The sequence below is a fragment of the Helianthus annuus genome, chromosome 4, assembly GCF_002127325.2.
Source record: "Helianthus annuus cultivar XRQ/B chromosome 4, HanXRQr2.0-SUNRISE, whole genome shotgun sequence".
Classification (NCBI taxonomy): Eukaryota; Viridiplantae; Streptophyta; class Magnoliopsida; order Asterales; family Asteraceae; genus Helianthus; species Helianthus annuus.
The window spans coordinates 205061094-205075220 of record NC_035436.2 but is presented as its reverse complement, the minus strand read 5'-3'; the positions used below and the strand labels follow the sequence as shown (position 1 = coordinate 205075220).

At 38.8% G+C, this 14127-nt stretch overlaps 1 protein-coding gene across 1 annotated transcript; it reads left to right on the top strand.

Moving 5' to 3' along the window:
* The first annotated feature begins 8568 nt into the window (after positions 1–8568).
* Positions 8569–9507, top strand: LOC110934221. The gene has a single exon (XM_022177403.1). The coding sequence runs from the start codon at positions 8569–8571 to the stop codon at positions 9505–9507; it is 939 nt and encodes a 312-aa protein (XP_022033095.1).
* The last annotated feature ends 4620 nt before the right edge of the window (positions 9508–14127 follow it).

Here is a 14127-nt window from a genome sequence, read left to right as displayed (position 1 = left end):
ATATCGAACCCGCCCTTGCGAGTAACCTAACCGAATTTCCCACTGCAAAATCGCTATGGGATGCGTTGGTTGTTACTTACAGTAGCGGGAAGGATAAGTTGCAAACGTTCGATCTTCATGTCAAGGCAAACGGGATAAAACAAAACGGTTCACCACTAGAAGATTTTTGGATCATCATGCAAGGTATTTGGGGAGAAATCGACAGGAGAGACCCAAATCCTATGACATGTACTGTGGATATAGCAACTTACAACAAAATCCGGTCAGAACAAAAGCTCTTCCAGTTCCTAAACGCCCTTGATCGACAATATGATACCATAAAGAGAGAGATCCTTCGGTGGGATCCGCTACCCTCGGCCGAGGGTGCCTACGCGGCTGTTCGAAAGGAAATGGCACATCAAGGCATTCTCGGAACAGCCACCTCTTCTCACAACAACGTGGCGGCAGGACTGGTTGCCAACGGATCTCACGAAACCGAAAGCCTAGGGTTTCTGTCGAAAGGGCGAAGTGGTCAGAAGAACCCAAACAGTGGATCATCATCCCAGATTGATAAGTCAAAACTAAAGTGCCTTCATTGCGGTATGCTGAAACATACAAAAGATCAGTGTTTCAAGCTTGTCGGATACCCCGAATGGTGGAACGACGGTCACAAAAAGAGGAATAAAGAAGGGGGAAAGGCTGCTGCCGCCATTGGAGACACAAAAAACAATAGTGCCGGCAACGATCAGCAGAACAGTGGCGGTTTCGGAGGCGTAGCTTTCGCCGGAGATGGAGGCGCTCATCTGGATGTTGATGGAGGTAATGGGTTTGGGGAAATATCCTCAGACCCTTCTCTTTTTTATCCTAATTGTTTTGGCTTTAGTGTTTTAGAGATATACAAAAACACCCCTCAAGAATCTAAGATTTGTGATGAATTTAATAATGGTCAACACATGACCAGTATTGGTGAACATACGAGCAACAATATTAAAAGCAATTATAATTTTCAAGTTAAACCTTGTGATACTGGTCAACATATGACCAATAATTTTAAAAGCAATATTAACTCTTCTAATATTAGTACTTGTGATATTGGTCAATGTATGACCAACGATTTTGAAAATAACACCTTTTTACAAAAACTTAAACATACTGAAAGTGTTGTTTCATGTGAAAAACAAATTAAAAATAATTGTAATATTGGTCAACACATTACCAACAATTTTAAAAATGATACTTTTCTAAAAAAACCTAAATCTCCTAATAAAAAAAATGTTTCATTCAAAAACAAAAATCAAGACGTAGAGGAATCTAAAATATTTAAAGATATTTTAGAACCTCTTGGACAAGCAAATATAACCCAAACTTGTGAAAAATTAGACAAATCTTGGATATTCGATTGTGATGATACTGACACAATGACATTTGAACTATCAGACATAGTCTCAAAATCCAAACCAAAAATTAACCATATTAAAACTGCCAATGGAGGGGTGGTTCCCGTTAAGGGTGGAGGAAGTATTGAAATATCTCCAACTTTAAAACTCTCAAATTGTCTCTATGTTCCATCTTTATCGCATAAATTGTTATCCATTAGTCATGTGACAAAAAAATTGAATTGCACAGTCTTAATGCATCCCACCTTTTGTATCCTTCAGGATATCAGGACGGGAGCGATCATTGGGCGTGGCACTGAACGTCAAGGATTATATTATGTGGAAGAAGTGACTCAACATGGGACTGTGATGCTTGCTCATGGGACTCCAAATAGAGAAGCTTGGTTATGGCATCGAAGATTGGGGCATCCATCCATCGGTTATTTGCACCTTTTATTTCCAAAATTATTTTCATCAAATGAATCTTTAAATTGTGAAACTTGCATTTTAGCTAAAAGTCATAGACATTCCTATAAACTGAATAATACAAGAGTTGGTCTACCATTCTCTCTTATCCACTCTGATGTTTGGGGACCCGCAGAAGTCGTTGGGGGGCAAAATTTTTGTTTTTTGGTACTTTTTATTGATGATTGCACTCGTATGACGTGGATCTATTTTTTAAAACACAAATCTGAGGTTTTTGATAAATTTACTATGTTCTATAGCATGGTACAAACACAATTCAAAACCAACATTCAAATTCTTCGATCTGACAATGGAGGAGAGTTTAAAAATGATTCTATGAAACAGTTCTGTCAAAATAAAGGAATTATTCATCAAACAACTTGCCCACACACCCCTGAGCAAAACGGCACCGCTGAAAGAAAAAATCGTATCCTTTTAGAAATAACTCGAGCACTCCTTATTGAATCTCGAGTCCCTAAGTCTTTTTGGCCTGAAGCCATTGCTACAGCTACTTATTTAATCAATAGACTTCCTACCAAAGCTCTTGATCTAAAGACGCCTCTTAAAACTCTCTCTGATTTTACCAAACCTCCACCAACCCTCACTCTTCCACCACGGGTTTTTGGGTGTTCTGTCTATGTCAACATTCCCAAAATTGATCGGGGTAAACTTGGCCCATTTTCTGAAAAATGTGTGTTCGTAGGCTATGGTATCGATCAAAAGGGATACCGGTGCTATAGCCCAAGACGACGACATATGTATACTACCCTAGATTGTAACTTCCTTGAAACCGAATACTACTATACATCCCAACACAGTGGTCAGGGGGAGTCAGAATATGTTGACACACTGAGTTGGCTTAAATGGGTTCCATCATCACAAGAAGCCAATCACAATGTCCGAGATGAGTCACTTGCTTCCCACCAATCCGGTGAACCAACCGTCAGTGTTACTAACCAAGATCCTCCCAGTCCAGTTACCATCGTAAGTAATTCTGACACACATGATAATATTCAAAATGTTGAGTCTCATATTGACACGTCTGACATATTTGACAATCATGAGATAGATATAGAACAGACTGTGCAGGAAGAACACGGGGAACCGATACAAGAAGAACAACCGATACAAGAAGAACATGGTGTGACTACACAAGAAGAAACTACCGAAAGATATGTTTTACCTCCAAGAGTCAATAGAGGGGTTCCACCAAAACGATACTCTCCAGAAAAGGAAACAAGTTCTTCTAGATATCCCATGGCGAACATCGCCAAAGGAAACTTGTCTAGAGAAGCCAAGGCCTTTGCTTCCTCCTTGTATGATGAACAAATTCCAAACTCTGTGGAACAAGCCTTGGAGTCAAAAAACTGGAAGGATGCTATGGAAACAGAGATGAAGGCGCTTGTAAAGAATGATACATGGGAAAAGTGTGTCCTTCCCCAAGGAAAGAAACTAGTGGGCTGTCGTTGGGTCTTTACAATCAAACACAAACCGGATGGAACCATTGAAAGATATAAAGCACGATTAGTGGCTAAGGGTTATAGTCAAACGTACGGGATTGACTATTCAGAAACATTCTCCCCTGTAGCCAAAATTGACACGATCCGTGTACTTTTCTCTATTGCTGCAAATGAAGGATGGCCTCTTCATCAGTTTGATGTTAAGAATGCCTTCTTACATGGAGAATTAAAAGAAGAAGTGTACATGGAAGCTCCTCCCGGATTCACGAAAACATTCAAAAATAAGGAGGTATGTCGGTTGAAAAGGACGCTCTACGGGCTTAAGCAATCTCCTCGAGCCTGGTTTGGCAGATTTACCTTAACAATGAAGGGATATGGCTTCCAACAAAGCAACTCCGATCATACATTATTCCTTAAACGAAGAGGTAAACTTGTAACTTGTTTGATCATATATGTTGATGACATGATTATAACAGGTAATGATGAGGAAGAAATGAAGAAGTTGAAGACAAACTTGTTCACAGAATTTGAGATGAAGGACTTGGGAAGGCTTAAGTATTTTCTTGGAATAGAAGTACTAAGGTCTAAACAAGGGATCTTTATATGTCAAAAGAAATACATTCTTGACCTCCTAGCTGAGACAGGAATGATCGTTTGCAAGCCAGCCGACACCCCAATGATGGCTAACCAGAAACTTTATATGGAAAAAGATGCAGAATTAGCGGACAAAGAGAGATACCAACGTTTAGTTGGCAAACTAATATACCTCTCACACACTCGTCCAGACATTGCATATGCAGTTGGGGTAGTCAGCCAGTTTATGCATCAACCTCAAGTAGCTCACATGGATGCAGTATGGAGGATCATAAGGTATCTCAAAGGAACCGTCGGCCATGGGGTTCTCTTTCAACCAAACAAACATCTTAAAATCCAAGCATATACAGATGCAGACTGGGCAGGAGACAAAGGAGACCGAAGATCAACATCAGGATATTTTACCTTGGTCGGTGGAAACCTAGTCACGTGGAGAAGTAAAAAACAAAAGGTTGTTGCCTTATCAAGCGCCGAGGCAGAATTTCGAGGGATTGCACGAGGCCTAGCAGAAGTTCTATGGATACGCAAGCTTTTAACTGAAATTGGTTTTCCTCAAAGTGAAGCCAGTAGGATCATGTGTGATAATGAAGCTGCAATACAAATTTCAGAAAATCCTGTTCAACACGATCGTACAAAGCATGTGGAAGTTGATCGACACTTCATCAAAGAAAAACTCGAGACGGAGATTATAGAGCTTCCATTTGTTCGCTCAGAACACCAATTAGCCGATATACTAACAAAAGCAGTTAATGGAAGAATCTTTAATCAATGTCTTCACAAGTTAAGTATCAGAGATCCCACTACTAAACTTGAGGGGGAGTGTTAGAAAATAAAAAAATTATTAGGATCAGATTTACATCATTTCCTTTCTCAAGAAGATTTTAGCCAGCTAACATATTACCCATTATGGACCGTTGCTCTCAATCAAAAAGGTTTCCAGTTTTTGTATTGCCATATTCAACTTTTGTATCAACTATTTATTTAGCTTTTTCTTTTGTAATTCATATAACTTGTATCAAGCAATAAGAACATCTTTGATTTCCAATAGAAAACAAATACGATCGACCTCCGTTCCACAATAAGGGATTTAAGTTTGAGTGCTACTCTCTGGGCCATCTATCTTTATCATTCGTCGCGTTCACCAAATTTATTTGTGTTGGTTGTGTTCGTGAACCGTTCGCGAACGCGCTCATTTCCTTAATTCCTTAATGAACGAACACGAACATAAAATCTCGTTCGGTAAGTGTTCATGAACCGATTGTGAACACATGTATTTCCTTAACGAACGAAAACGAACAAGGCCTTGTTCGTGTTCGTTCGATTCGTCTACAACCCTAATTGTTGTAGTTGTTAAATTAATTATAAGTTCAACTCAAATATAGATGGGAGTTGTCGAAAGTGTTATATGGTATTTCAAGAGTTTCAAATTTTTATATTGTTTTGGTTATCAAATTATAAGAGTAGCAGCCATATTTTATTTATTATTATTATTATTATTATTATTATTATTATTATTTTATTATTATTATTTAAATTTTGTTTTGGATTGGTCTTAATTAAACTGGGAATTATACAAATGTTTTCTTTTAATCAGTGATCACTCCTTAATTAAATTATTAGTTCTTATATAGGCTTGATAAACAACTGAAAACCAAGTCGCCGGAAACCATTACGTTCACAAGTTAGATAATCTATCAAAATTCCTATATATGATTCAACTATATTAAAGTGTAGGGTGTCAAATCCATTGGGACGACTTGATTATTTTTGCTTTGTTTGCTAATAAGGTACGGATTAGTATTTTTTTATTCAAGTCCGTTACTTTGTAGTACGGACGTTTTCGTCTGTAGTTTCTGTTTCATATTGTTATATTGTTATATGATTAGTACTTATTGTAGCATGCAATAGACCTTAGATTTTGTGCTCGTTATTGCATGTTCCCTTTAAACTTATGTCAATATATATTTTTATTTCTGATACGCTTTGTACTTTGTCACCCGAGCAATTATATGTTTAGACTTATCGTTGGGGCGTTAACGACATGGCACTCATCGTGATGGTGCGTAACTAAAGTTCACGGCGTCTCTAGTTTGTGCTTGTGTAGCACTGGCCCCTAGAGGCGAATAGATCGATCTTAGCTCTGACTCCTGACTCCTGTTGAGATGGAATAATGTTTGTACGCCTACACACACCATCTCGGCGCATGGACTATAGCCATGCATGCTTCTGTTTAGGCTCGTGGGTGCTTCTATATTACGTGACTTGTTTCATTGTTATGTATTGTTATATGTTGTCATGTATGTCTTGTCTCTGTTATGATTTGTTTGATATGTTATATGCATCAGATTATGTTCAGTATCTGTTATCTGTTCAGTATAAGTTTTGGGATTCAAGTTATATAAGTATCTGTTTCGGTGCCAAAATCTAGACTTGTTTAACGTCAGTACCGTTCATGTTTCTGTCCGCATGTCTGTCTTACTTTTACTGTTGATTTCTCCGTTACTGGGCAACTTTTTGGCTCAGCCGCAGTTTCTTTCTTGTGTCGTTTTGTGTGTTTTACAGGTAATCAAAGGAAACGGGGATGAGTGAGAGGAAAATGAAGTTTAAGAAGTTTTTGAAGTTTCCGTGTTTATTTATTTTCAGTAACTGAATAATATAAGACTTAGATTTTCTAGTTCATTCGAGACTTTTGATCCTTGGTTTCTATCGTTTATTGGAACTTTTTGGTTTTTGATATCTGTAATAGTGACATGCCAGCCTGTTCCAGGTTGGGGTATTACAATGTTTCATTATATTCGTTTGTTTTTAATTTGAGGATTTACTTAATTATAATGTTTTATGATTTAATTAACTTTTTTTAAGTTTTTCATATGTTTTCTAAACATTCTTATATTTATAACCGTGTTTTCTAAACATTCTTATATTTATAACCGTGTTTTCTAAAACCCTAATGCACATTTTTTGATATTCGGAAGCCGTCGAATCACAAGAATTATAAGTAAAAATCATCAAATATTAACAACTAGGTGTAAAAAAAACCCTAATGGGCGACCGCCGTTGGAAGCCTATTCCAGTCGAAATTCAACGTCGAATCACGAAGATTTTCATTACTAACCTACCTGATGGATGCAGTGGAGCAGATCTGGCTAGTCAGATTCGTGAGTTTGGTCAGATTTATGATCTTTATATTGCCCGGAAAAGAGACACTCACGGCAACAGGTTGGTTTTGTGTCGATGCTTGATGCCAAGGATAAAGTTACTCTGATCAAGAACATTCGTGGTATTAGGATGGGGGAGTACAGATTGTGGTGCAGTGTGGCACGTTTCGTTTTGGAAGACGGTGAAATCAATAATAACAGGGAGGATATTCGGAAGCCTTCGAATCACAAGAATTATAAGCAGCATGTTGAAGAAGTTATAAAGGAAGGTACGTCAGCAACAGTCGAGAAAGGAGCCAGGTCGTTCAAAGATATGTTGGTGGGTAAAACGCTTAACATCGATGGTAAGATTAACGCTTTTCCGGTTTGTATGGTAAAGCTTTTATAGCAAGTATGGCTGATCTAGATTCACTGAAGAACATTAAAGTTATAATACGAGAGGTTTGTACGTCAGAATTCAAGGTGCAATATCTAGGTGGTTTGGATGTCTTAATCTCGTTCATAGACAAGGAAACAGCTATTGCAGTACATGTTGCTGTTAGAAGTTTTGAGAGCAAGTTCTTGAAGACTAGCATTTGGAATGGTCAGGTAATCGGTTTTGAGCATCTTGCTTGGCTCAAAGTCCAGGGTTTACCTCTTAACTTAATCGATAACGGGGTCATAAACTCAGTCGGAGGTATGTTCGGAAAGGTGGTGCATAAGGCGAATAGAGCGGAAAATGATAATGATTTCGTTCGAGTATCTGGGGGTTCTAGTAGGAGATGGGAGAAGGGTTTCGGGGGAAGTGTTGCTGAGTTGGAAAGATCGTAAATTCCGGGTGTGGGTTATGGAGGAATTAGATGATTGGACTCCGGACTTTATCGAACCGAGAAGGTTCGGAGGTGAAGCTTCAAATGAATCAGAAAACAAGTCTGTAACTTCTGATTCGGATGGTAATACTTTGGAGGATGAATCCATGAAGAAGGACGAGGGACTGGAAGGTGTAACAGGTGTTGAAAGCGATCCACTCCAGGCGGCTTATGAGAATACCTCGGATTTTCAGCATGTCGATGGGTTTGTACCAGCAGCCACGTTCCCTTTCGAGCAATTCCTCGATGTAAATGAGGCTTCGAAATCAATTGATATAAAGACGAATAAAAGGAAATAGTTCAAAAAAGCGGAGGGTTCGGTTCGACCTAGTAATACGTACACGAGTAGTAATGAGAGTTTGAAAGCCGGTAAAAAAGTTAAGCACGCCGTTTCGGTTGACCTTTTCGGCCTGAACAGTTTGCTGGGCATAGGAGTTGACAAGCCGATTGATAACCATGAAAATTCTAGTCTTCTCGAAGGAAATGCACCTTTGGATTTGAATTCACAGCCAGGTGTCGTGTTACAGAATGTTGTTCAGGATCAAAGCAATTCTGTGGATGATTGCATTTTAGTTGAAGAGGTTGTGGCAACGAAGGATTTGGGTGAAAAACTTGGAGCAAATATCGGATTAAGTGACGTTCTAATTCGGGATTCTATCGCTCAAGAAGGGTTACAACGCGATAAGATATGAATTGCCTTTCTATTAATATTCGTGGAATTGGGATTGATGGGAAGTCGAGGTGGATAAAAAGACTGAAGAACGAGTTTGGTATTTCTTTTATCGGTATGCAAGAAACTATGGCTAGTAATTTACATAGTGGTTTGATGACGAATTTCTGGGGTGGTATGGGGTATGATTGCGAGATCGTGGATGCAAACGGTCATTCGGGAGGTATAGTTTCATGTTGGGACCCAAAGATTTATGTGAAAGACTATGTATTGAAAGATAATAATTTTTTGCACGTATCCGGTTTGCTTGTTGATGGGTTGGTTCGTCTTAATATAATTAATGTGTACGCTCCTCAACAAAATGTTGAGAAACGTATACTTTGGGAGAAAATTCTTCGGGTTAAGCAAGCCAGGCAGGGATGGTGGATTATTTTTGGTGAGTTTAATGCAGTTCGAGACTCGTCAGAGAGAAAGAATTCTAATTTTGACCCGGTGTGTGCCAGAGATTTCAATGATTTTATTGATGAAGCGGGTCTTCAGGAATATAATTTAAAAGGCATGAAATATACATATTTGACAAATAGGGGAGGCGATTGCAAGATGAGTCGAATTGATAGGATTTTGGTGTGTTCTAATGTATTTAACAAGTGGCCGAACGCTTACGTTAGAGCTTTGAAGAGAGAGCTTTCTGATCACTCGCCTATTGAAACGAATTTTGGATCTAAGCCTTTCAGGTGGTTTGATTCCTGGTTCGAGAGACAAGGGTGTGAGGATTTAGTTATCTCGGTTTTACGGGAGAACATAGTTCAAGGCCCGTCAGACGTAGGTTTAAGCATGAAGCTCAAATGTTTACGAGATAGGCTGAAAATATGGCACAAAAGTTGGAAGTCCAAAGAGATGGAAGACGAGGTGAGGCTGAGATCAGAAAACGAGGAGCTCGAAACTTTGATGGAGTAAAAAGAATTAGAAGAATCAGAGTTATGGGTATGGGCCGAGTGTAAGAAAATTCTTGATGAAATTGAATTTTATAGATCAAAGGATATTAAGCAAAAATCTCGGGTGAAGTGGGCGTCTCTAGGGGATGAGAATTCTTCATTTTTTCACAGTATGGTCAATGGGAGAAAGGCTAGAAACGCTATTCCTGGGCTCGAAGTAAATGGGGTTTGGGTTTCAAAACCTACTCTGGTTAAGAAAGAAGCTTTGCGGTTCTTTCGCAATCACTTTAAAGAAGTTTGCGTATCTCGTCCTCAGCTGCATTGTTACGGCCTCAATAGTTTAAGCAAAGAAGACCGAGTTATGTTACTTGAACCGTTTACAAGGAAAGAAATAAAAGAAGCGGCCTTTGGTTATGGTTCTAACAAGGCCCCGGGACCAGACGGTTTTAATTTTCGGTTTGTCAAACGGTATTGGGACCTCCTCAAAGAAGATTTCGTTCGGATCATGGAGGAGTTTCACAAGACAGGTAACATTAGTCCCGGTTGTGGTTCGTCATTTATTACTTTGATTCCAAAGGTGAAAACGCCGTTGGGTCTCAAAGATTATAGACCGATAACTCTTATTGGGATGATTAGTAAGATCAAGTCCAAAATTCTTGCTAATCGTCTTAAAAAGGTGTTGGGTAGGGTTATTTCCGAATCTCAGTCGGCATTTTTATCGGGTCGTTTTATTCTTGACGGGCCTCTTGTAGTTAATGAGTTGTTGGAATGGCTGAAAAAAAGAAATCGTAAGGCTTTTCTTTTAAAGATTGATTTTGAGAAAGCTTACGATAATGTGAATTGGAATTTTTTGATGTCTATCATGGATCAAATGGGTTTTCCTTCGAGATGGTGTTGCTGGATCAAGGGGATTTTAGCGGCCTCTAGATCCGCGGTTCTTGTTAACGGGTCACCAACTTTTGAATTTAATTGTGAGAAGGGCCTTCGTCAAGGCGATCCCCTTTCCCCTTTTTTATTTTTGTTAGTGATGGAAGCTTTATCTTGTATGATGAAGAAAGCTAAAGAGATTGGTATTCTTAAAGGTATCAACTTTACCGATCAGGAAGCCGACATTACGCATTTATTCTATGCAGACGATGCTCTCATTTTGGGAGAATGGTCTCGCGAGAACCTCCAGAACATGGCTCGAATATTGAGGATTTTCTATATTTGCTCGGGTCTTCGTACAAATATTCATAAGTCAAACTTATTCGGAGTTGGCACCGAGGATAATGAAGTTGATAACATGATGGAGGTTTTGGGGTGTAAGCGTGGGGCTTACCCATTTTTTTATTTAGGGATCCAAGTTGGCGCAAATATGTCCCGGATTAGCAATTGGAATGTGGTGATCGAGGTGGTAAAGAGACGTCTAGAGTCTTGGAAGGCTAGGACATTATCTATAGGAGGACGTTTGATTCTTATTAAATCGGTCCTCGAGAATCTTCCGATCTATTATTTTTCTCTCTATCAAGCTCCTATGGCGGTTATCAATAGCATTGAATCCATTATGAGGCGATTTTTATGGGCTGGATCTAGTGAAGAAAAAAAGATTCCTTGGGTAGCTTGGGATGTGATCGCGAGACCTAAAAACAACGGTGGTTTGGGTATAAGTCGATTACAAGATATAAATGAAGCACTTCTTCTTAAATGGACTTGGCGTTTCAAACTTGAAGGAAATAGCTTGTGGAAAAAGGTTATAGTAGGGTGCAACGGGTCAAGTCGTGCATGGACTATGCTTCCGTGTAGTTCATCGGCTAGCGGGTGTTGGAAACGGATTGTGAAGACCGGTTCTAAAAAGATTGATAACGGTAGAGAGCTAAATAGTTATTTTGTTGCAGATGTCGGAGCAGGTTCGTCGGTTAACTTTTGGACTGATACGTGGCTTCGGGATCAACCTTTGCGCGATGTTTATCCAAATCTTTTTCGACTCGAAAAGAACAAATGGGTGAATGTGAATTCCCGGGTGACAGCCGAGAACGGCGCTGATACTTCTGTTAAGTGGGATTGGCGTAGCTTTCCTACTTCGTATGAGGAGGTGACTGAGCTATTCCAAATCCTCTCGGATATACACGATTACAAATGGAGTAGTGGTGCGGATCGCTGGAAGTGGAAGGGTGATAAAAATGGGTGTTTCTCAGTTAACAGCGCAAAAAAATTGATCTCTTATAAATCGATGACTGCAACCGGCTCAAACATGAAATGGAAAGGATGGACTCCGTTGAAATGCAAAATTATGGTTTGGCGCGCCGATCTTAATCGTCTTCCTACTAAGATAGAATTAATCAAACGCGGAGTAACAATTGAAGATACGTCTTGCGTCCTTTGTGAAGCGGATTCGGAGACGGCTATACACTTGTTTACTGGCTGCATCTTCTCCTCAGAAATTTGGGCTCGGGTCGCTTCGTGGTGTAAGTTACCACCCTTGTTGGTTTTTGACGTGAAAGATCTTTTGTCTCTGGCGGAGACTCAAACGAAGACGAAACAGGAGAGGTACATTTTGCGAGGCATCATATTCACTTCTATGTGGACCATTTGGAACGAAAGGAATTCTAGAGTGTTTGGCGGAAAGCCCCGGAGAACTATTGAAGTCATGCAATATATTAAGTCTATGTCGTTTTTTTGGTTTCGTCATAGATCTAGATTGAAAGGTATAGATTGGGATGCTTGGTGTAATAACCCTATGAACTCGATGTAATATCGTTTTTGCCCGATGGTCCCCGTTTTGAGGACTGTTTGGGGCTTTTGTTTTTGAATGAAATTTACCTTTCAAAAAAAAATATTTTAGTAAAGAAGAGCAGTGGTGGACATACCCTTTGTCAAGGGTAGCCCCCGCAGCCCCTTGACTCGCCGGCGATAGTGTAATTTTTTTTTTCGGATTTCGTTACCCCTTGAGAAATATTATGTTACTCCTTTTCAAAGCCCAAATATATTTTATACTACCCAAATAAATACCCAATACTTATAAGTTCAACCATTATAGCCCAAGTCCCCACCCCCAACTAGAGATCGGCATAATAACCGGTTCCAAACCCGACCCGGTAGACCCGACCAAGAACCGGTACCAGTTCCTACCCACTATATAGAAGAACCGGTTCTGGGTTCAAAAAAATCCGTAGGTTCTTACCCGGTTCCACATTTTATAAAAAATAGGGCCGTACCCGGTTCCTACCCGGAACCGGTTCCTCCGTTAACAAAAAGAACCCGGTGCGTTAAAATAAAACCGATTACATTAAAACCAAACATTACTATCAAACATTACATACCATTAAAACATAACATTAACATAAAACCAAACATCATAACTAAGCATCATAACTAAACATAAGATTAACATAAAACACACTCAAACCAACATCACATAAACACACTAAATCTTCGAAGAACAGGTTCAGGATGATTCAACAGCAACAGTTGGAAGATGTTTTTCTAAAATGAAGCTTATCAAGACGGATTTACGCAATTGGATAGGTGATGAATATTTAAACAATGCTCTAATTTGTGCGATCGAAAAAGAAAGTTTTTGTAAAGTAAAAGAAGATGATGTCATGGCTCGGTTTCAAGCTTTTAAAAACCGAAGAGGAGAAATCATTTAGGTATGTGTTTAAATTTATTTATTACCGCACTACTATCGTTGTTTCGTTTACATTGTATGAAATACGTTAATTTTTTTTAAAACGTTGCCCCTTTAGTAATTTTCTAGATCCCCACTGAAGGAGAGACATTTCTTTAATAGATACTTTTATATTAAAAAGCAAAAAAAAAAAAAAGAAAAAAGAAACTACTAATCAAATTGTTTAATTACAAATAACACTAACAAAAACAATAATCATTTTTCCGTATGTCACATGGATTAAAAAATCAATTTGATTCTATATTGACTGTTGGATCGTATTTGATCACAAGTTCACATTTGGACAGTAGGGTTTTCAATTTTATGTATAAGTTTTTCAACAAATTACGCAGGTAAGACGTATTGGTTTGCGTAGATTTTGGGATTAAATTAGGCTTAAACCAAACTAAAACCAAAATTCTGGTATTTATAGGTTTTGAAAACCGGTTAGTTTTGAGTTTTTCGATATGAGTCAGTTTTTAGTTTTCCATTTAATTTTGAAATATTTGGATCTAAAAATTTTTTGGTTAAGAATAATTGTTTTGGTCTTTCAACCTGCCAAACCAAGACCCGTAATATTGTTATTTTTTTACTTACATAATGTCAGTGGCGGATCTAGGATTTCGACCAAGCGGGAACGTTTTATAAATAGGCGGTAACGAACAGGGCCGGCCCTGGGGGTGGGCGGGGAGGACCACCGGCCAGGGCCCGATATTTTGGAGGGCACGCTATTTTAGAAAAAAACCCGATATGTATACGTAAAAAAATCTTTTTTAATAAGGTATACCTATACAAACACCAACATAGGTCCACTTATAATACTATTCTTATGCTTTAGATTAGTTATTAACTCATTGGCATTATGTTTAGACCTTTATTGAGCCCAATACCCAATTTTGTTAAGGCCTAAGGGCACGTTTTTTAGAGCTCGAACAGGGTACACGAATTCTCAGGGCCGGCCCTGGTAACGAAATCGAAAAAACGTCAAATTTT

What these genes read in the sequence shown, in the direction of transcription:
- LOC110934221 (XM_022177403.1), top strand. Translation starts at nt 8,569, where the DNA reads ATGAATTGCCTTTCTATTAATATTCGTGGAATTGGGATTGATGGGAAG.